This window comes from Haliotis asinina, chromosome 10, assembly GCF_037392515.1.
Source record: "Haliotis asinina isolate JCU_RB_2024 chromosome 10, JCU_Hal_asi_v2, whole genome shotgun sequence".
Lineage (NCBI taxonomy): Eukaryota > Metazoa > Mollusca > Gastropoda > Lepetellida > Haliotidae > Haliotis > Haliotis asinina.
In genome coordinates this window covers 24,780,152-24,804,037 of record NC_090289.1, presented here as the reverse complement: position 1 = coordinate 24,804,037, position 23,886 = coordinate 24,780,152, and the positions used below count along the sequence as shown (strand labels likewise).

The window sequence follows — 23,886 nt, the reverse complement described above, 5'->3', positions numbered from 1 at the left end:
AGCATATATTAACAAACCTGTAATCGATATAGTGTGCATTGATTCACATGGATGACAACCTACAACCAAGTCACCGAGATAGACCACCGGATGCATAATGTCCCCTCTTAGACAAGCATAGACTACAAATGTTTTTGTTGTTTTTTTGCAATTTCGGATCTATTTCAAGTCGGAATGCTCACACCAAACCCGATTCCTGTTAAAGATTAGTCTAGTGTTGCATACCATGCAAGGATATTGTGAGATTATACATCTGTGAGTTTCACTATCAGATGCCGGTGAGAGACATGAAAATAACATACATATTTTACCTCGGGGGAGCACAAGTAATTGGTATTCAAGGGTTGAAACACATACATGGAAACAGCTTTAGCAATTTCACATGAATCCAGTACACACAAAGAAGCATTTACATACTGTTGAAGGGAAGAGTAAACTGACATATGTGAGTAAGGTAGAGCATGCAACATTCTTAGGGCAACAGTCGAAGAGAACATGCTTGAAGAGAAAGATATGTATCTACTTACCTTTTCAGCGCCTTTCGTGGCATTATGTTCTTACAGTTGCCATAGCAACATTTCCACGAAAATTGTGGTACCTCGACGTTCATAATGATTATGTTTTTTTCTAAGACTGCGTTTCAAGCATAGGCCATCTGTGTTCGACCAAGTGAATGGTCTATCAAATCTTTCACAGCTGTTTAGATAGTGTGTGTGTGTGTGTGTGTGTGTGTGTGTGTGTGAGAGAGAGAGAGAGAGAGAGAGAGAGAGAGAGAGAGAGAGAGAGAGAGAGAGAGAGAGAGAGAGAGAGAAAAAAGGCATCAAATTGTGTATGAATACGTATTCGTGCATCTGTTTGGTAAATTAATGCCCAACGATTGCTGGTTAATTAAAACTATAGTTTATAATACATTAATTATAACGCACTGTCTGGTGTTGGTTTATAATGTACACTGTTCCGGTTTCACAAGAGGTTAGACACATTCAACCACCATCTTCCATATAAGCATCCCGAACATGACGCGATCTGCATTGTTTTCAGGCGTCTAATCTACATGAAGGGATGTTAACAGCGTCCTATCCTCGACGATTATCCTAAAGTGGGTTTCATTCACAGGAGGGTTAGCGAAAACAATTCCCGTACCAATGCTCTAACTGAATTGGTCCACCTGAATCTACAAGCTACATTAAGTGGTGTAAACAGTGTGCTTCTCCGCTGCCGATGTTTAGTCGGGATTCAGATACAGAAGCTAAAGGCCAAAATACGCACTACCATGTCAATCTGTATAATTTTACACAGGAACTAAACAACGTATCATTTGTGTTGGCCCATGGCCTCTTGCCACAAAACGACGTATTGCCATAATCATGACTTAGTGCATGCGAGTTCTAGGTAGTTTACTAATCATAATTAGAGATAGATTCATCAAGGTCGCAGTCGTAAAATTCAGGATGACGTGTCTATTGAGTATGTTGGCTCTACCACTAAAATGAACACTATCAAAGCATCAAGACGTGTGTCAGCATATTCTGAACAAAGACTCAGTGTTTAATATTATGTAGGTTATTTCCACTCTTTGATAATACGGACATCATCACTAATCATATTAATCTTTCGTTTGTAAAGCTATGAAACTGCGTTTTGTAGTTCCTGTGTGACTGAGCTAGCAGGTCAATTCCACAGTACATTAGCATGTCCTCTTTACAGTGAGTATCGCGTTTGATATTTACCTGAATACTCTCCTATTAAACGCTCAAATTAATTTTTTTATTGATTTGACAAGAACAAGTGACTCATAAGGCTTTGTATCTTGCTCAGTGTGCTCTGTGTGGCCCATATGGTTGTGTTTATCTAGTTGTTTACCTATATGTAATAATAGACAATGGTATTTGTTATACTAACATTTAACTTGTTTATCGGCATATTGTTTTAACCAACATCCTCTCTAGGGCCATTCCAAAGGTATTATACAAAACGTACATAAAGAACTTAACTAAGCATCTTCCCACATATCACGATTAAACGAACAGATCTTAATCCGTTAGAGCATATCTTGGACATGATTAACCGTCCTGTGCACGATCCTCCTGTACAGAATCTGACCCAATTGGAAGGTACTTAACTAATAATATTTTTGACTCTTGAAAGCATTGCAACACCCAGCTGTCTGACATTATAACTCAACTTATAACAACTTATAACATTAATTGTTTTTACAAATATAAATATAAATAAGCTATTAAAAATAATTTTTGAAAATGTTTCCAGTGTATTTAGTTCTACATTTAAGGAGAGAAAGTGATTTCCTTTATCATGCAAATTCTTCTGTTTGTTATCAAGACAATACTGACCATGTATGTAAGACATAAATGATGTTTTTGTCAAGCAACATGTAGCATTGTATAGACATACGATATATGGGTATTAGTACTGTGTATCTAAGGTCTCTATATAAACTCTTCTTCTGTTTCCTGCTGTCAATCACACTTGCAATCAACAACCACAAACAACACATTGTGCATACTCTTTAATCAAATGATAATGGATCAATAATATTATTTAACAATAGATTCAACAAAATGGTTACAGCTTTCATTTACATTCATCACAGATGTCCTTTAATCCTTGTCAGGTGTGTATGAAATAAATCAGGCATATTTCCAACAGGATTCCTCTGGTCAAGTGGATCAAAACTTGCATAATGTTTCTTTACCACTGTATACTACTGTATACATGTACATCTTGCCCATAACAGGCCTGGAAGAAATCAAATGCATTCACACAGCCTTATCAGCATCTTCAGTGCCCCTTCTGTAGACGTACATTTCGCTATGAACAACTGTACACAACAATCAATAACACCTTAACAATCAACACTGTAGAGGCAGCACAGGTAACAAGTACTAGCTTTTTACAATTTGAAAACAATTTGTCTAAAAGTAATTATACAAAAGTATGAATTTGTTTTTTCAACAGTAATTATTGACATGTGATACATACACTTCTCATGATTGATGCACTATGCATGACACCTCCGGAATCTTAAAACTTTACATGTACATGTCTTGTGAAGACTTATAGAAAATAATGCCATATTCTACAGAAAGGGCACAATAGCATATCAAACAATCACTGTTAAATTCCCTACTCTCTTGAGTTTGTGACAGAAATTTCTAAAATGCTATTTGATCCAAACAATTTTGTTTTCTGAACAATTTAACACACAACTTTATTGATATCATAGCTTATACTTCTATCATTGTCAAGTCTATTTCTAAATGAAAATTCAAATTCCATTTCCTCTAATGTAAATCAATTACTAGAATGTAACAAAAGATGAAATACATGTAAATACAGTGTGATGTGTGTGCAATATACAAGTCTATCTGAAATACTGAGGGCAGCTATCTTAAATGTCAGCGTTCATGCAGCCTTCCTAAAAGCCAGAGTTCTTGCCCCTTTTAAGTCCTTAAATTATTTATATTATCGTGACCCACCCCCAACCCCAGGTATTCACATTTTGAGTATTTTCTCAATGTTGTATTCTGCTGGTGTACCAAATCTCCTCATTTTCGGATGTTCTGAGATTTTCGAATAACCGACTTGTGGACTGAAAAATGAAATATAGACTCAAATTTCAAAACAGTTTTTGTCAGGAAATAATAGTCTTTGTTTCATAAAGATCTGGGTAAAATATTAAATATATTCTTCAGAATATATAGATATATTTTTCGATTTGAAAATATTACAATTCATAAATCTAAAATAGTATAATTATATGAGAAATTTGTACAGACATATTAGTTGTGTGAAAACATTTGTTAGTTCAGAAAAAGTGCATTTGAAAAAAGTGTGCAAGGTTAATTCATAAACATTTTTAAAGAAAGTGATGAGAAAATAACTTGCAAATACGTGTATAGCATTTTTTGTAAGCTGTAGGCAATATAGACATAACTGATGCCCTTATAAAATACAACCCCAAAAATTTGCTATTATGAGAAACCTCTTGACCAAATTATATTCACAAGAGAAAAAAAGTCAAAAAAACTTTTAGTGGACCTTTTTCCAGTATAACAATGACATTTAATTCATCATAAAATAATATATTTCAAAGCAACTTTTGAATCAATTTCAACTGAAATGGGTTGAGGACTAAGAACCCCGAAAAAAATATGTTCCTGTCACACACTCAAGAGTTATTCCCCTTTCGATATAAGAGAACAGTTAGACTATGAATGGTCGGATCAGTTCTGTACTGGCTATACATCTATGATAGTGGACACTCTATAAAATCTGATGCGAGAGAGAACTATGTTACAGCTACAGGTCTGTGAAATCATAGACAAATGGAGATATATCACATATGATTAAAGAAAAAAATTGTTAAAAATGTATGTACAGTTAAATACACTCTTTCCCTTAAACAGATAGAAACGGGAACATGTGTATTTCAACATCGTCACCAGCTGAAACATGCAATCTTGATGAAAAGTCCTGTATGTTTCATCAAGACCTGTTGCATGTTCTTGAATCAATAATGGTGTAATAACATCATAAACCAGATAATATCATTTGTGACCTCCAATCTTGTTCATTTGCCCTTTCTATAGTTTGTCAAAAACATTATGCATATTTATTTCTGATCACATAAAAGTAATAAACCTTTCGTTGAAATGAATCAGATTTCAGCAACACATTATATTTCCTTCAAAGAATTCTTCCTGTGTAATTTCTGAATTTTCCTAACTAATGAACTCAGATGCTGAAATTCATTTTTACATATTTTCTTTGAGAAATTCTTCCTGTGTTATTTCTTAATTTTTCTCTTCCTAGCAAAAAAATTCAGATGTCGAAATTGACATGTGTTCATTTCTCTTGTTGTCATTAGCCATCAATCAAACCAGTTCTAGCAGGATGCTGTTTGGCACTTGATTTATATTTCCCTCTCTCTCTAATTACGGCATGTTATACGGCATATATAACTAACTGACTGGAAGTTATTTCACATGATTATGTTTCAATAGCAGTATAAATACAGTTTAAATGGATTTTTAATTAAGCATGCATGTCAACATAAAAAAATGAAATCGTAACATAATGATTTGCTTCACTGTGGAAAATTCAAATTGTGCATTAAGAGATGTTGCTGATTAAACTGATATGCCTATGTCACACCAAGTTTGAGAAGATCTAAATTATGTAACCCTTTACACTTAGATATAATGCAAGATGATCAACTTATGATGATATCACAATAATCAACCACATTATCATAACAATCAGTAAATAGCTAACTGGTTAATTAAATATTACTAGCTAATAAATAACATATCAACATGTTAAAGAACAGGTGAGCTTGGATTATTCACTGTTGTTCGTATCATAACCTTATATGTCTATTTTCCCCTTTAAGTGTTTGAAACAAGACTTTAAATTCAATCACATTTCATGTTTGGAAAAAGATAAAAGATATGAACATTCTTAATATTATTAATAATCATTCACTTCTTGATACTTGACACTACCTATTTAGAAAGTTAGAACATTTAGAAATTTAAAGAATGCAATCAAAAGGAAAATAATTTTTTAAGTTGTAGAATGAAATCTTTTACAGTTTAGAAGAAAAGATTATTAATCTAAAAATTCTGTCATAAATCTATTTGAGCTTTGGTAGGAATGTTGTTTTCACTGTATTGTTCATTAAATTAGATTACTTGTAAACATTTAAAATTTCAACAGTTTATATAGTACAGAGATTTACAGATTATAATCCAGATAAAACATAATGTTTAGTATTTGGGGTAAACATCTACTCCAGTTGGGCATAAACTATTCTCCTAACAACTACCTAGATTGAACATCAGCACTACGACTTAACAATCCTAGGATCATAATCAAACAATAAATAATAATGTAAACATCACATTTTTACATATTAAAATATCTGATTAGTAAAATGATAATGCATAAATAACGCTGTAACCTTGATGGTTACAATGGTTCACGATTTGGCAAGTTTAGTATGTGGAAAAGCACTGACAAAGGAGGAAAAAAACAGTTAGGGCTTTTGGAGTGCATAGTAAAACCCTTGCTTTCCTTATCTCTAGATCACATGCATCCTTTCTGGTACCTCAAGATGAAGCCTTACTTGGCCAACAGCTGGCAGATGTAAATAAAAGTAAGATCTATATACACACCATGTTCGTACAAATGATGTTAGGTCGAAGTGATCTGTGGTGCAGTCCTCAGATGAGTTCATGTCACACATATACGTACGTATAAACGCACGCAGAATAATTTGCACACAGATGACGTACGCACCGAGTTTACTCCACAGCAGAGGGAAGAGAGATGACAGGACGAATGTTTTGTTCAACAAACAAAGCAAGCAGAAGGTAGCTCTAAAATATTTCCATAAGTCCTGAGATGAGCTCAAGGTCAGAGGTTGCAGGGTTAGGTCAAAAGGTCAAGGTCAGAGTTCACAAGATGGCATGGAAATATGGATATGGCTTTGTTCAATAAAAAATGAAGTTTAACACACTGATCACAGATGAAACATTCCATCATGTACTGACTGACCCAGAGATGACGAGGAGAGCGAGAGAGAAACAAAGATGCAGGAGCCAAGGGGAGAGGGTGAGTCACGGCACAGTTTGTATGCACACTGCCCTACAAGTAGGTACGTATGTAGAGTTGAGGAGTTCACGTGGCCAAGAGTCACACAGAGTCACCGACTAATGCCACGTCACGCACGCGCACAACACTGCGTCCATTAGTTCTTACCTTTCACAAGTGGCCTAATACTGATAGTATCTGAGTTCATGGCACTCGATTGCTTATCAGACTCTGCTGTTGAGTCTTTTGTCTCATTTTCAGGCTCAGTTTCTTTGGCCTGTTTTTTCTCTGACTCTGAATCTTCTGTATTGGATTTGTTGGCTGCATCATTTGCCCTTGTTGCTGCTAGATGGCGCTCTTCTGCATCTTAAAAACCAATGCAAAATTGCTTTGAAAGTTGGAATGCTTCAAAAACATAAATGCTCTTTTATGAAACAGATGACTTTTAATCAATGGTTTGTTTGAAAATCGTTTTGATATTGAACTCTATGACACAAGAACTACAAGATCTAATCTGTGATAATAGTTTTAGGATGTGATTGTGATTTTAGATATCATTAACAAATGCGGTCAGTAAATTTTAAAACAATTACATCAATCTAAAAATTTATATCTTTTACCAATTCTGTAAATAATAAACCATCAACATCCTCTCACAACCTTTCAACGCCTTCTCCTTCCAGTTGACCTTGTTGTGAGACAGACACTCAACCCATGGCCGCTTTAGCTCGTAACGTCCTCCTGACAACAGATATTGAAATGATAAAATATGTCTTGCTCACAAATATGTCTTATGTGTCTACAAACTAACAGACAACTGCACTATGGCCTTAGTACAGACTTTATTTTCTCTGTAACCTGGCATCTTCAAAACACATTTAATGCATCATCCCAAAATATTCTCTTCAGTTCAAGACCCTGTTACATGAAGTGATCTTAGCACTGACCCCCATACTTTAACATAGAATTATGATAGTCTTAGTGCTACAATTGTTTTGAGAAACTGAACCCTGCCTCAAATACCAGCGCCTTGAGCATGCACTAGTGCGTGGATATGTGCGCTGTATAAATATCCTATATCATATCATATCTTTTGTATTGTCAAGATCCCTGATAGCAAAATACTAACTATGACCACCTACACAACTATCACAACTGTATCTCCAAAACTGAATATGCATTGTGATATGAGAGATATGAGATATTGATTTGGGATCTTCCTTTAAGAATATTCTGTTTGAGGATTTTGTAGAATATTTGCTACGTAAGCAAACTGAAGAGAAAATACATCTGATGAGAGTCCTTGACCTACACAGTAGCCATGCTACAGAACTCCGATTTCGTTCCTGTAAGGAAGAAAGGTAGAGCAGGAAAGGCATAAGCAATCAACTCCATCTTGTGTAACAGAAAGATATAAAAGTGGAAACAAAATAACCAGGATTTGACATTCCAAATCAACAAACCATTATTCGTTTGCAAAGCGTCACTGACAAAGAGAACAAAAGTTGACCATTACTATCTAAATTTCATTAAATACGTGCATCTTTGGGGTTAATTCAAATCAAAGCACATGAACAAGAAGCACATAAAACTGTATAATAGGCACTGGTGCTAATTAACTGGGGTTAATTCAAATTAGAGCACATGAACAACAGGTCCCATTAAGTAATGGAAGGAATTAAGCCAAATTTGAAGGACATGCATCTCAAATGTAAACAAATGCAGTCCACTTGCGAAACAATTGCAGCAATATTGGTAGTTTAGCGGTAATAACATAAACACAACGCCCATATCGGAAACAATGTCGGTAATACTTGAAAAAAGTTTGGCCATCTTCGGAGATTTCTCGGCTCAGTTGTGTGATTTGTCAGTTGTGCCCTGAAACTCACACATCAAAACATGGCGTTTTGGAAGGAGCACCTGTCTCGGTGAGTTTTGTTTTTAGTTTCTACTGTTTTCATTTTCATAATTATCCATATCTTTGACCACCCGTGTTTAATGCGTTTTATACATGAGGTGTTATCGGAGCTATAAATTATATTTTTTAGGAAAAGATCGTCTCTGCAAAAGAGCGTCATAAATCATGCACCCAGATGCTTCTGATGTTCAGATGTAAACAACCTCTGGGGGGCATGACTTTTAAACACTCTTTTGCAGTGACGATCTTTTCCTAAAAAATATAATTTATAGCTCCGATAACACGTCATATAAAAAATGCATTCAACACGGGTGGTCAAAGATGGATAATTATGACAATGAAAACAGTAGAAACTCAAAACAAAACTCACCGAGGCGGGTGCTCCTTCCAGTGACGCCATGTTTTGATGTGTGAGTTTCAGGGCGCGACTGACAAATCACACAACTGAGGAGAAATCTCCGAAGATGGCCGAGTGTGTTTCAAGTATTACCGACATTGTTTCCGATAGGGGCGTTGTGTTTATGTTATTACCGCTAAACTACCGATATTGCTACAATTGTTTCGCGAGTTTGGGCTGCAGTTGTTTACATTTGAGATGCAATTCCTTCAAATTTGCCGTAATTCCTTCAGTTACTTAGGGGGCCTGAACAAAAAGCACATATAACTATATAATAGTTACTGGTGCTCACCTTTATAAAAAATCACATAATACTGCCCAGTGACCCAGGAAGGTGTGCTGGTAAGGTTAAAATGAAAACTACCCCTTTTCAAGGATGGATCAACAATGGTTTAACAGAAAGCTATGGGCTCATCTAGGAAGGGCTAATCAAAGAGTCAGCCAAATGAGCAGTTCTAATCAGAGGCATGATTTGAAATCTCTAAGTGAAATTCTGAATCAGCTATTTCATAGATGAATTCGGATTAGATTGTTAGAACATACGATATACAAATATACCAGAATGTGCATCATATGATATCACACTGTCTGTCTTGCTAGGCATGCTATGACAAATGCTTGAATTTAGAAGATATACAGATTTTCGAAATATCAGAATATACTTTAATTCAAATTTAATATAGTAACAAACTACTTTTGTTTCATGAAAATAAAATGTAAATATTTGTGTTCTTTTTCTTTACTTATCACAAAGAAATCTCAATATGTTGTGAGGTCCTGTTAATTTCATGACATACTTGTGGTGAACCAGATAGTGCCTTGTGTTGATTTTCCATTTTTTATCAGATTTGTAGACTATTTTTTTTGCTCAACAAAATTTTCTATTCATTAGTACCAAATCCGTGGAATATAATAACATTAACACTATAACTATAGGATAGAATAACAATTAAAGATGGAGATGGTGATACTGACATGACATTCACAAAGCCAACCCAGCCCGTCTACCCTATCCATTAAGTTCCTTCCTTATGACCAGCAGAGACTCCTAGTCCATTTTCAACCTCACATGCCCATAGGTTCCCATTTTGATCACCTCTTAAACCAGCACAAAATAGCATTTGAAAAAGAGGGGCTGGAATTTGATAAGAATAGCTACGATGCATACCAGATAACAAGCAGATGCATACCAGATAACAAGCAGCAGAAGATCACCAGACTGTTTCAGGTGAGGTACAAGCCACCATTGCATGCACACACTTTGAATGTGGTTAGAAGATACTGGCTACCTACAGACAACTTACAATGAACAGAGAGCATAGAACCAAGAGCTGGTCATCACTCAAGCCAAGCCTTAAATTCTGGACAGAAAGGTCAGAAGATAGACCAGAGAAAGATTTCAGAAAAGGATAAGAATCTTCACGGATGGGAAGAGAAAGATTTGTAATTGCCAGAAATTTCAAAACAGAAAGCGCTTTCTAAGACAAAGGATGTTTGGAAGAGATTGTGTTGAGAAAAGAAGGAAAAAGCTGTGTTTATCTTGAAGAGAAAGAGGATTATAAACAGTCAAGGGGTAAAATATAACAGGATAAATACTGCGTGTATTAACAAAATTATTGACATTTGTTTAAATTTCAACAGCAGACATTCGTCATAAATACAGTTCATTATAAGTTAGTTGTTAGTACACTAGCATGACCAGATGTTTTCAGGTAACATGTCCTAACACAAAGCCTTACCCTATACCACATGCATTTAAGCTGTTCTGTCTGAAATATGAATTCATGATACAGACACATGTGAGTATATGGGTGTCTCCCTAAGTTTGTGCTTGAATATCCCAAAAGATCTCTTTGTTTTCTTTGTTGTTCAATGAACACTGAAGTACACATAAAATCAAACATAGATGAGGCAGTCCAATGATTGATATTATAAGCTCAATGAATTTGTTGACACCCAATCAACCAAATCACTGAGACTATCCACGTTGAAATGTTAAAAGATTAATAACATTAATAAATTGATGTACAAACAATACTCTGTAACAAAAAAAAAACTAAGGGGGAAACTGATACGTCCCCCTCCCCCTTTCCTACAACCCTGAGTACAAACTGTACTAAAATCTGTTGAATCTAGTCCGAATAATAACATAATATAAATAAAATAAAATAAAATTAAATTAAAACCAGTTTAGCTACTATTTTTGTCATATTGGAATATCATACATTTGTTTTCTGGCATCAATGCCAGTTTCGTGGCAAATATGAATTCAAACAGGAAGTACATATATCCAAAAATATATTTTGAACTAGGAGACCTCCATGATGTCAACAGACTTGTTACTTCATTTCATTTGGTAAATCCTGTTGGATGTTGGAGACATCCATATGTCACATATGTATTTGAAATAAAACACTGCACTATGAGAGAAAGAAATACCATCCAGTTGACAGTGTTATATTTGTCTTGCCAAATTATTTGTTTACACTCAAGGTGGTTTGTGTGAGTCAAACAATATATCTATATGCCTCAAAGCAATTGCAAACAATTGTGGGTTTTTTCAACACATAAATAACTATCCTGTGCTTTTATCTGGGAGAAAGTCTTACCAAAATACAGTAATACAAATATGCTTTCACTGAATTTTTCATAAAATACACTGACAACAATAAGAAGCCATCACTAAATTTAATTATTGAAAAATGTATAGACGCACTTACTTTTAACTTTAATTATAAATTTTATTAAACAAGATTTTAACTAAACCCATTCACTTAAAATTAAACTTTCCCTAAGTCAGCACATGGAACACTGAAATATCTGGTCTTGCTATGTCTATGCTAGGGTACCCGGTGAGAGAGGTGTTTTGGGCGTACTCGGACGACTACTCAAACTCGATCCACTGGATGATCGGTTGACTTTGTCCTCGAACACTTCCTCAGAGATAGCTTCATCAATGTTGCGTGCTGATTGCTCTTGCTTGTGAAGTGGGCTGAGTATTTTATCCAACATGTCCCCCATCACTTGGAAGCTGGGATCAACGATGAAGTCAATGAAGCCTGCACAAAATACATGGCATTATGAAGTGGCTGGAACTTCAGGTAAAAAACATAATGACTTCGTGAATGCATAACTACATTAATTGCCTAAAAGAAGTTACTCAATTGAATATAATACATTTATATCCATCAACATGCAGTAAAGTCTTTTTTAGTTCATACATATTTTGCATCAAAATGTTTTTTCAAAGTCCAAATCAGGTTTCAAAAGACGTTTTCAAACAATAAGAAGATACATCTATTTTCATGTAATTTTAGTGAAATTTAGGCCTATACGAAGGTTGTTTTTTTATTTCAAGGTCATTTGTTGTTTCTACAAACCTTGACTGATTTACCCTGAAAAAAACAAAGGTAACATAGCTCAAAATGACAATTGTTTCTTGTTTATTGCTGCACTCAGCAAAGCATCTGCAGGATGGTGACCAGTTGATGATCATGTCTGAACCAGAATAACTAACAAAACTATCACCCGTCACACATGTGACAAGACTGATGTATCATGTCAGTTTACATGATCAACATAGCCTATAATGTAGCTGGGATGCTGTTCTGAAATCCTCCAATAAATAGTTTGCCATTATCTCTCCATGAAGAACTACATTACCAATTTGTGACTCGGCTACAAGAGTGTTCTTCCTATCACAGAGAGGGGAGAAGGGCAAACCCAGCTCTTGTTCACGGTCACCCTGGAACATACAACGTACAACCTAAATATCATGTGTATATCATTGTCCAGCACAATGTAACTCATTAAAAACAATGATTCCAGTTTATATAAAGCGTTTTCACAATCATAATATCTATGGATAAGAATAAAACATGCAGGAATATATATTTTCTTTAGGAGGCATTTCGAAGTTGTGAAGATGAAGGGAAACCAAGTTCTATGGATAGTCAACTTCTTTATTGCCATGAGTGTGATATTTCACAGTAGGTACTAACACTGTTGCTTGATAAACCCACTGTTAAATAACAATGTTTGTACTTATGCCTTATGTTATGTACTTATTGCTTTCATTGGAAAAAAGAAGTTGACTATCCACAGAACTGGGTTTTCCTTCAGGCAGGAATATATACCAAGGCTCTGTCAATATGAGTTCTTGCCTCATCTTCTGGGAACAACAAATTCATCTTACTGCACAAATAAATCCTATAACAGGCATTATGCATGCTTGTATGCATGCTCTTGACCAAATCAGTAATTATGCCGTCTGTTTACTTCATAAAAGAGCAGACGACAGAAAACAAAGGGAGTTATTCCCCCTTGATTCATTCCTTTCCCAAGATTCTTTCCATGTCCAGATAATGGCATCTTATTTCAGGTACAAAATTTTAGTAGGTATGTTGCAAATGTTAAGCCAACAGTTCATCAGTCAGTGAGTGAGTTAAGATTTAAGTAACATCGACAATATTTCAGACATATTGTGATTGTCTATAAGTTCAAGTAGGGAACACAGGCAATGCACATGTTAGCAGGTCACTCTGAAAATAATTATCTGGTCTAGGCCAGTAAGAATCCGACATTCCTGTGTAAGGTGAGATAGACCAAGGATCTATGAGATTTTGAAGTAGTAACTACAGCTGTTAACTATTAATGTCCAACGGCTTGACTATGGCATAATCATCTCTGCAGCCACTGACCTGTCTAAAGAACTCTTCCAAGAGGAGATCTGTCCACCTCTTGTGTAGATCCCAGTCTTTGGCAGGGTGACTGATGTCTGCACAGTGTAAAACTAATGACACTGCTTTTGACTTGTCAATACTGGAATGTACAATATTTTGAAATAAACATATCTGCTTGAAGAATATTAAAATATAGTGAAATGGACAACTTTTATTAAATCAACAACTTTCCATTGTGTTATCAACACTGATGCTTCAACATTTTGAAATAAACACCCTTCTTCTCTCAAGGCGTACCATAAGTAATGAAATGAACAGATATTTTCACATTATTGTAAAAACTTAAATAGACAGAATTCTGAGGTCATTTACTTAATTAATTAATTATCTGATCATTGATGATATGAGGAAGGACATTAATAAAGTTACCTATCAATGTTATTTATATTTATATTCTGAAAAAAATAATACATAAAACAGATAATATTTATCCTTCACAATGAAGAGAATAAAAATCTTTTGCTTGTCTTACTTTTCTGGCACAGTAAGAAGATTTTTCATATTTTTTATCTGTTGAAAGTGGAAGGACATATCAGTTGCCAGCACCATGTCTATCACTAGTGTGCGGAACTCCCTGAAACATTCAAACAGTAAATTCATCAGCTTTATCAAGTTTAAGAGATATATATAGTCGTCAAGTGTATCAATCTGTAGAACTAGTAATGTTATCAAATATGTCAGTCTCTTGAACAAAGCAGTTACAGCATTACTTTCTTCCATGCTAAGATTGTTTGCCAAAGTAAGATGACAAGTTTATCAATATTCTTCCTCGCTAAGATTGCTTGGATAGCAAGATGACAAGTTAATCAATATTCTTCCTTGCTAAGATTGCTTGGATAGCAAGAGGACTACTTTACCAATATTCTTCCCTCCTAAGTTTGGTGTCATTACAAAAAGACCAAGTTTACCAATATTTTTCCTTGCTAAGATTGCTTGCAGCAGTCAGAGGACTAGTTTACCGATATTCTTCCTTGCTAAGATTGCTGGCAATGCCACATTCCTCTTCCTTCATGATACGGAAGGCAGCACTTATATGGTGGTTTTCTAGCACAGCCCGGTCATTGTACAGTAATGCCACCTCAGACCTTAACACAACAAAAGGCAAATCTAAGTTTGAAACAATATCCTCATGAAAGAGAAAGAATTATGCTTAGAACTATCAAATATCTATGATTGAGTCACTGTGCTCAAATTAGAAAACTTTATCCCAGATAATATAACAAAATATTGAAAATCTGGCCATTAATAATTCTTGAAGAAACATTACAGCTACTTTGTTCTTTGATATATTTTTGGATACGGGAGACTTTATATTATTCCTAACATCTAAGAAGCAGTATGAACTTTACAAATTTCAATGACTGGTGTGTTTAGAAGTTGATAAGGACAAACGTTATGGATGAACAACTTCTTTATTTGGATGATGCAACGTTTTGATACAAATTCTTGTATTGTTGTCAAGCCATCTGAAGATGCTGTTCATCAATAAAGTTTGTCCTTATCTCAAAAATTTCAAAACAAATTCACTGTCTGTAATGAGTTTAATCTTTTTTAACTGGTATATATGTCTCTTATGATTGTCAAGGTCACTGAGTCAAGTCAAGGCTTTCGGTGAGGGACCTAAAAATTCAAGGCCTTTTGAAGACTGCAAGAATATTTTGAGACAATTACAAGGTTGCAACATATGTCATATTTGGGATTTCACTTTCTTAGTAAAGTACAAATTCTAGTACTTTTTTTCGGTTGAGTCCCATCCGGGATTCGAACCCGCACCCTCAGAGTCAGGCACCTAATCGCCAGCACACAAAGTCAGCCGCCTAGCCCGCTCAGCCACCACGACTTCCACGCTCGACTTCCACGCTCAGCCACCGCGACTTGTGGAAGTCGCGGTGGCTGAGCGGGCGAGGCGGCTGACTTTGTGTGCTGGCGATTAGGTGCCTGACTCTGAGGGTGCGGGTTCGAATCCCGGATGGGACTCAACCGAAAAAAAGTACTAGAATTTGTACTTTACTAAGAAAGTGAAATCCCAAATATGACATATGTTGCATTTGACCACTTTCTAAATGGCATCGTGTAATCAATTACAAGGTTGTGGTGGTATGTGGTCCAATGCATTGAGCTCAGGTCACAAATTAGTTGAAGTTAAGCATTGTTGAGGACAGAGACTCCTTGGATGGGTGACTGTGTTTGGCAGCTTGACTCCTGAGAATTTCTAGAACTTCAGTCTTGTTCCACAATCAAGCACATGTGACACATAGGGTCTCACCTTAGGCAAGTGAGTTTGTTTACGATTCCTGAGTTCATCAAGCAGAAAATGGGTAACCGGTGGGAAAAATGAGAAGTGACTATAACCTTGTAGCACCTAATAGGCAGTTTTGGTTATCTGGGATAATAATGTGTTAGCAATTCGATCATGTACAAGTGTGTGGAGACAGGCACTTCATAAGTGGCCATCATCACTATTATTTTGGGTTCCAAGAACACTTTCTCTTTGTCAATATATTGTGTTCCACTCACCCTGTATTGATATGGAAGTTGTTCGTCGTTCCAGTGTGCTCAAAGTCATGTATCAATGCTGCCACAATGGTTGCAAATATTTCTAAGTCTGTCAACCAGTGCTAAAAATAAAACACATCAAAATTAATAACATCTTAAACATGATTTGATGAGTTGAGATCATAATAGCTCTCCATTTTAGGACAGAATGCTTAAATACATTTTTCAAAAACAATCTCTTACATATTCCTGCAAATTACCAAATTATTACAATTTTCATTATCCTCTATATGTTTTCATGATATTTTAAATTGTACCTTGCTTGTAAGTTTATGACCATTGTTCTCTTTTCATAACAACATACCAAATAACAATATTATCACATACTAACATACAAACAAACCCACTTAAATAACATGATTAGGTGATCATTTTGACATGATCAGCTAGTTTTCAAAACAAATCAAGAACCACATCTCTACTTTCATGACTATTTGTGTTCCAAGTAGGATACATACCGCAAGCTTGCTCTGAGACAACACATAGTGCACTGTCTGTGCGACGTCGGCACCGTGGAGGAGGTTGTGGTAGGGGTTGCGGTACTTGCTGTAGCCAGATTCCAGGGCAAACAGGAAACTCTCCAAGACTTGGGTGTTGATTTTGAACTTTGTGATAAGATCATACTTCTGCAGCAGTGTAAAACCCACGAACTTCAATGCATGGCCGTCTGATGCATCGTTTACAGCAAACACATTGAAAGACCAGTCATCAAGATGCTGAAACAGAAGGACAGGTGGTGAACCGCTGGACAATTTATCACCTGCAAACCATATTTTTGGCAGAAATAAAATAGAACCTGTTTACTTATAACTGATAAAGAAGGATCTAAATGAGAACAGTTACCTCCCTTTTGGGCTCTAATGATACAGGGGTCATGGAAATACCTCCCTTTGGGGTTGCCATGATACAAGGGTCATCAACAGTTACCTCCCTTTCGGGTTGCAATTATAAATTGGTCATAAACAGTTACCTCCCTTTGGGGTTGCAATTATAAGTTACCTCCCATTTAGGTTGCAATGATACATGGATATGATACAATAATATGTATCCTGATGCACACTTGACAATATAACATGTATCTTGGTATGTAGTGTTTCTGGAGGGATAATTCAAATTTCTCTGGATGAAGATATCTTATGGGCTGACATGAAATGCATAAACTGCTTTCTTCTACTCTTACCTTTAATTGTATTAAGACATGAGGCGGCACATGTATTCCCACAGAGCTAGATAACCGCCGGTATATTCTGAAAGAAATCATCATTCATAAGAACTATTGCTGTAGCTAAGAATTTAGTCCTTGTAACAATAAACCAGAAATCAAACAAATCTTATCTCCATCTGAACAAAAGATCTTTGAAAAAGGTATAAGATATCTGCTGTCCATTACTTTTTCCAATGATACAAAGCCCAGGGCAAAGATATTCGAAGCTCTCTTATTGCTGAGATAGTTGTAAGTGCCATACATTAACACTTTCGAAATACATTAGCACTAAGAGAGCTTAAAAAATCAAGGTCCAGGTATAATAAAACAATGGCCCAAAAATCTCATCTTGTAATACTCTCATATTAAAAAATTTATTGAAAAAAAAATTAAAATGTTGTTCAGGGCTGTAATTTCAAAAGTCTTGGACGAACATTGTGGCCATTTTTATAGCTTCCAATATTCTAATCAAGTTGAAACTGAAATGACACTTCCAGACTTAAGAAATCATCCTTAAAACACTATAGGCTTACAATTTCATTAGTGATTCCGGCAGGAAAGTGGTCATGTATTTCAACTGAAATTACCTGTCTACCATAATGCCTGCTCTTATTGCATGTGCTACACTACGGAACTTGGGCTTCTCTTCTCCTTTCCGCTTCATATTGCTCATAGAGCGTGTGAAGGTCAAGGCCAGCCAGTCTCGTACTTCGCTGGGGACGGCATCAGGCTCCACTTCACTGAGTTCATCATCTTCCTCACAAAGACGCCTACAACACAAATGGTCAGTTGTTCCATAAGTCTGGCAGGATGCAGTACATGCTGAAAGCAATATAGTATGTCGTTAACATTGTTTACAAACAAATATCTGGTTATCCTAAACATTTATCAAATGAATTACATGGAGAATTTGTGTTGAAATAGAACTTTTTTTCTGCAGAAAATCTGCCAGAACTGATGTTCATTCAAATATCATGAAATGCTTAACTGAAACATATGTAAAGAAATGGAACTAACTGTACCAAATGCATTGAGAGTGATGTACAGAAATGATATATGTTATATGCAATTACTTGTGCATGAGCAATGTGCAACCCTGAGCAACAGTGAACCAGTAATCATAAAATATCATTCAATCCTTGTGCATAAATCAATCAATGTAGTGTTTATCATGAAAATGTGCATAAACCATTCCATGTAGTCTTTATCAAGAAAATGTGCTCGATATTCATGACAAACCAACCTTCTTAATGAAATATAATGAAACAATAAAAAATAAATCCTTCAAATGAATTCCTGAAATGGACTAAGAAAATATACATATGAAACCCATGGCAAAATGATCAAAATAGCATGTCAGATGAAAATATGGCTAAATAATTACACCATGTATTGGATGAAAAAACACAAATACACCAAATGGAATAGGCAACACCCAAACATTTACATTGTGTAAACCACTAAAACATTCACATCCAAAATATCCAACCAAACACAAAAAAACACTTCTGAAAATGGGTACAAGTATATGATGTCTTTTGCAAAAATCATAAACCACATGACATGTCCTGCTCGAACACTCTCCACAAACCAAAGTCGAAAGTCTGGTAAATGAGCTTTTGTATGGAGAGTTACTTCCCTTGTATTTGCGGCCGAACCCCGACCTTTCTCCTTGGATGAAATAGGATCTGTCTCTTTGCTGAAGGCGTAAAACATTTATGACGCTAAACATGTCAATGTGAAATCTACACAAGCCTACCAGCAATTAACACTCGTCAAAAGCAAAGCAAAACATGTATATTTCATGGGACAAAATTCTTTAAGAATAACTATTACTTCAAATTAGCAAAAAAACAGCATTATATCACAAAGAATGTTTCACAATCTGGCATGCTCACATTTATTTGAAATGTCCCATTTATATGTTCAATTTAGTTAAAAAAAACTAACATTTTTAATAGATTCATAATTTCAAATGCTGTCATTAAGATGATAGATTACAAACAGCTCAGTTACATCATCAAAAACAACTATTTTTGCATTTAGATATGAAACTGGTTAATGTGTTATTTATACTTTCAAATTACTAGGTTATGGATTAAGTTTCTAAATCTAACTTACAAACCCATAGGTACAATACACTTGAGTATTATGGTTTAGTATGTAATAAGTGCACCAAGGTCTAGATGTGGATCTGGTTAGTGTATTGTACATATGTCACACACGTCTATCACTATAGCCCTTTCAATACAATGAACATGTACAATCATCTAGGCATCAAGATGCATTCTATTTCTATCTAATTCTAACCTAAATCATAAAATTTTTGTTTGAGTGGCATTCTAGAAGTTGGTGACCAAACATTTATGGATAATCAAATTCTTTGTTCACAATGGTGACATTTTGGTCGAGCTTCTTATACCATTTTAGACCTCACTACTGTGAATATAGAGAACAGCTCATCATCCATAACATTTCGTCATCTCTAATGATAATTCTTATTATGTTAATTCTATAATCACATAGGAGGATCATCTTTGAAGGAGGTGTCATGCAAGGTTAAAACACGCAGTTGACTCAGATTAGTACATAACAGTTTCTTCTGTCTTACAGCACATAAACCTGACATAAACAATGTTTAATGTATACTCCCAATGATGTGTAATGTTTTACAAAGGTGATAAATCATCAATGATTTGATAGTTTCTGTTTTTAAACATTGGCTTTCCATTTAACCTCTAAAATACATGAGAACTACTTCTGACATGACAAACAAGTTAACACATACTGTTCATAAAAAGTAAGGGATATTGGATTTACAGGATTGATCCAATGCAGATGGTGAAGGCAGGAGGAAACCGATAATGAAGAGAAATTAAGGGAAAATGTGACAATTTATTCCATTCCTTTGGAAATGTTTCATCTGTGTAGATATATATTAGTTTTTCTCATTTGCATTGGCAATGGCTAGTGGAATGCTTGCAAAATGGAATATCCCCTACGTTTGTGGAATGGTAGATATACTGATTTGTTTTAGCATGAAAACACAACAATAGCATAATGCAATTTCAGAAAACTTTGAGATGTTCTTATTGTGTTTCTTCTACTACTTATTTATATACGTGTAATGGTATGTATTTACACTTTCCTGATACAAACTGTTTAACATACAAACATATACCACTTGAAAGAAGTTAAAGAAAACCTGATTTCTTGATATTATCCTTTTAATGAGTGTGTGAGTGAGAGTGAAGTTTTACACAGCTTTTAGCAATATTCCAGATTTATCACGTCAGGGAACACTAGGAAAAGGCTTCACACGTTGTGGGGCATTGAACCTGGGTCTTCAGTGTGGCAGGCAAACATCTTAACCTCTAGACTGATGAGTGACAAACCATGTCATTTCTCAAATGCTTAGTTCTACAGTTCACTTCTACATCATCAGAAAACAACCCATCAAGTTAAACTGACGTCACACTGAACTTATTCAGTCATTTAACTGACTGGAGTGAGTGAGCTGCAATTGGGTTTGATACCGTTTTCTACAATTATAAAACATTATTACAATTATGGGATGACATTTCAGCTGAATGTACAAGAAATGCTGTAAGTGATCAAGTCCCAAGCATTAAACAATTTTGTGACACCAACGAGTCTAGGTATTGTCTGAACAGACACAGAAACATAACTTGGATTCTAACTTGGATTTAATCCATAGTCTTAGGTGCCCAAGGGATGTGTCACCATTTCAGAATTGGAACAAATGAGGAAAAGATTTCTTTTTAACTTCTCGGTTCACAGGTTCACCTACCCCAAATTTGGAGAAAACTTGTTTGTTTCCAGTTTTCCTTGTTGCTGTCTGCTAATTAACTTTAGTAATGAAAACAACTTTCAAAGCAGATAAGTGCAGCAAGGAAGGTATCTCTACATATTTCATTTCCAAAAGTCACACCATGTCTTCTTCATTCCATCCAACCAATTCTTTTCAGATCATTTAACAACTGATATATTTACAGCTTTTTGACCAATGATCAAGGTTGCTAAATGTTGTAAACCAAAAAATTAAATGAAGCGAGCCCTATTTGTCAGACAACTGTGTAATGCAAGATGATTGTCAAAATTAATGGTGTACAGTGATTTACTGACTTTCTTGAAAACCATCAAAATCAAGAATGACATCCCATGCATGTGTTTGGGGCTACTGCATTGTGCATGTATACCTCATGCATTGTGTTTGGTGGTGGTGATAAAGAGAAATGGCTGTGCGTTCATAAGATGTCTGTCTTCGAAAGTTTGCTAACACTAATACTTCCAATTCAAATTGTAAATTCAGGTTCCCCTACTTTCTTTAAAGAGTATAGTACCAGCCACACTGAGCAGCCATTGAAAACCCTCTACACTCAGTCAATGTCCACTTAATCACTCATTGAAATACTGGTCAGCCCTAGACTGTCCACAAATGGACCATTACTCAAGTCTCCCTTAATAAAGTGATAACTAGCATCAACAGTGTTACCACACACAAAAACAAAGCCAATCAAAGTGTTGTTAATCACTGACATAACATGTGCTTCAAATTCAAGCCTTGATAATGAAGCTAAGCATATCCTAGCTGTCAAAACAGATACGTATGAATGTCAGTAGACAGCTGATGTATATATACTCCAAGTCAGTAATACACTGAATACAAGCTATAGTGTTGTCACTGAGCAATGAGGAATACAGCTATCTCATGATACATTTCAAATGTTCATATCTGATATATTAAATACTAAGCTGCAAGCTCAAGGTTGTTGTTGCCCATCCTAATCATATATCCATTTTGGCAAAAGTCAGCTAATCATTTTTCGATCACTGCACAAAGATTATATCTCAAAATTACTCTTTATCAGAGTGTATGATTACTATGCTATCAAAGACATTTGAACACATAAATGCCACTAAATACTGATAAATGTCACTTCTCCAAATCAGCAAGCACTTTCTTTACCCCTAAAACCTAAACTGTTCAACAGCCCAAAGGATGTCATCTTTACTCAGAGCTGCCATCCTGAGAGGCTCCAAAAATGATAAATTGCAAATTTTTCTTTAGAAGTGTTTTCTTTAAAATAAATGAATATTTTTATGTTTTATTTAAAACATCATGACTAGACATGAAAGCAGATGAATTTGATTAGTCACAGGAAACTACAGGAGAACCAGGATGTCAACATTAGAACATTTTGAGAGAATTTTTAGAAAATGAACTTCCAATTGAGATAGATGTATCCCTACAATATATCTGTGGTTACAACGAAAAAAAGTGGTATTAGTTCTTTTAGCAAAGTGTGCCTTATATTTTAATTACCGAACTGTGGCTGGTTGTTTTTTGCTGTGAATAGAGAAATCACTGCAGAATGAAGAACTATATCACACCCATGCTATGATAACTAATTACTATGATATCTTGCTAAAACATTCATCAAATTTGATGTTTCAAAGATAATTTCCTAAATAAAATGATATCACTCACATGCAGTTTGATCCATATGACTGCCTACAGCAAGGAAGGCAATAAGCACCTTGGTAGCCATCTACCCTGTTTCTCATTATGATCCCTCACTAACACATAGGGATCATCCTGGTTACTATAGATGGTAGGTTCAACAGGCATGATTAATATATGATGTACACTTTCCTTGAGATCTAAGTTGATATGAAATATTTGTAAATGACACTATTTCAGTTGGTACTATAGCCAATCTGCAAAGATGACGTCATCTGGAACTTATGTTGTAGAGAGTGGGATAATATTTGCACTGGTGAAATCTGTCCCATGGCTAAAATATCCTAGGATAAAATATTTAAAGGTGAATACACGAGGACATATTCTTAGGTGATGAAATATCATGTTACACATAAAAAAGCAGTAGCAAAACAGCAAATAAATTTTGAATGGGTCTTAACTTTACTCTTCAGGTTTTGTTTCCCAAAATTTGCTGCTTTGTGTTGAACTTGACTTGTTCATCATTAAATAAGAATGTGGTCGAAGTGACTACTATTTTTTACTTGGCTTTGATGATATCAGGCAGAAAAAAGACTATGTCAAAAAAAATATTGGAATCTCCTTGAATCTTTCTAGTTAAATTAAACTTAAATATCTTTCAAGCATAAAGTACAAAGATGATAGCAATAACAAGAAACATGTCAAACTGTATTTTATCATCATTCAAAACTGACTAACCAGGAGCAAGAGAAGTAATATGTCTCAGATAGTCGTGGTACTCTGAGTAACTTATTGGTGTTTTCGCATGTTTTCATCACCTTCAGAAGGTTTTTGAGCTACATGTGTAGTAATGTAAGTGAACAGAACAAGGTTGGAAACACTCTTGTTTGGCAAGCTACAATCTGGATGTGTATCTACTTCTGTTTCAATCACTTGATCAGAATCTTAAGTAGGCTGAATATTGACTAT

The 23,886-nt window shown here is 35.3% G+C and overlaps 1 protein-coding gene across 8 annotated transcripts in view; it reads right to left on the bottom strand.

The window, feature by feature from the left end:
* The window catches only part of LOC137299179 (dual specificity calcium/calmodulin-dependent 3',5'-cyclic nucleotide phosphodiesterase 1A-like), a 525,403-nt gene that overhangs the window by 1,990 nt on the left and 499,527 nt on the right, over window positions 1-23,886 (bottom strand). For 5 of the 8 annotated variants that reach the window (XM_067831741.1, XM_067831743.1, XM_067831742.1 and 2 more), the window contains 13 exons: window positions 22,780-22,803; window positions 19,074-19,131; window positions 18,020-18,204; window positions 17,409-17,475; window positions 16,687-16,944; window positions 16,190-16,290; window positions 14,632-14,757; window positions 14,145-14,246; window positions 13,631-13,751; window positions 12,594-12,675; window positions 11,780-11,989; window positions 7,276-7,356; window positions 6,784-6,981 (listed from right to left, as the gene is read on the bottom strand). In XM_067831741.1, the coding sequence (XP_067687842.1) occupies window positions 6,784-6,981; window positions 7,276-7,356; window positions 11,780-11,989; window positions 12,594-12,675; window positions 13,631-13,751; window positions 14,145-14,246; window positions 14,632-14,757; window positions 16,190-16,290; window positions 16,687-16,944; window positions 17,409-17,475; window positions 18,020-18,204; window positions 19,074-19,131; window positions 22,780-22,803 (1,613 nt within the window). The remainder of the gene's footprint in view (window positions 1-6,783; window positions 6,982-7,275; window positions 7,357-11,779; window positions 11,990-12,593; window positions 12,676-13,630; window positions 13,752-14,144; window positions 14,247-14,631; window positions 14,758-16,189; window positions 16,291-16,686; window positions 16,945-17,408; window positions 17,476-18,019; window positions 18,205-19,073; window positions 19,132-22,779; window positions 22,804-23,886) is intronic. The other 3 variants (XM_067831746.1, XM_067831747.1, XM_067831748.1) reach the window with 1 other exon arrangement.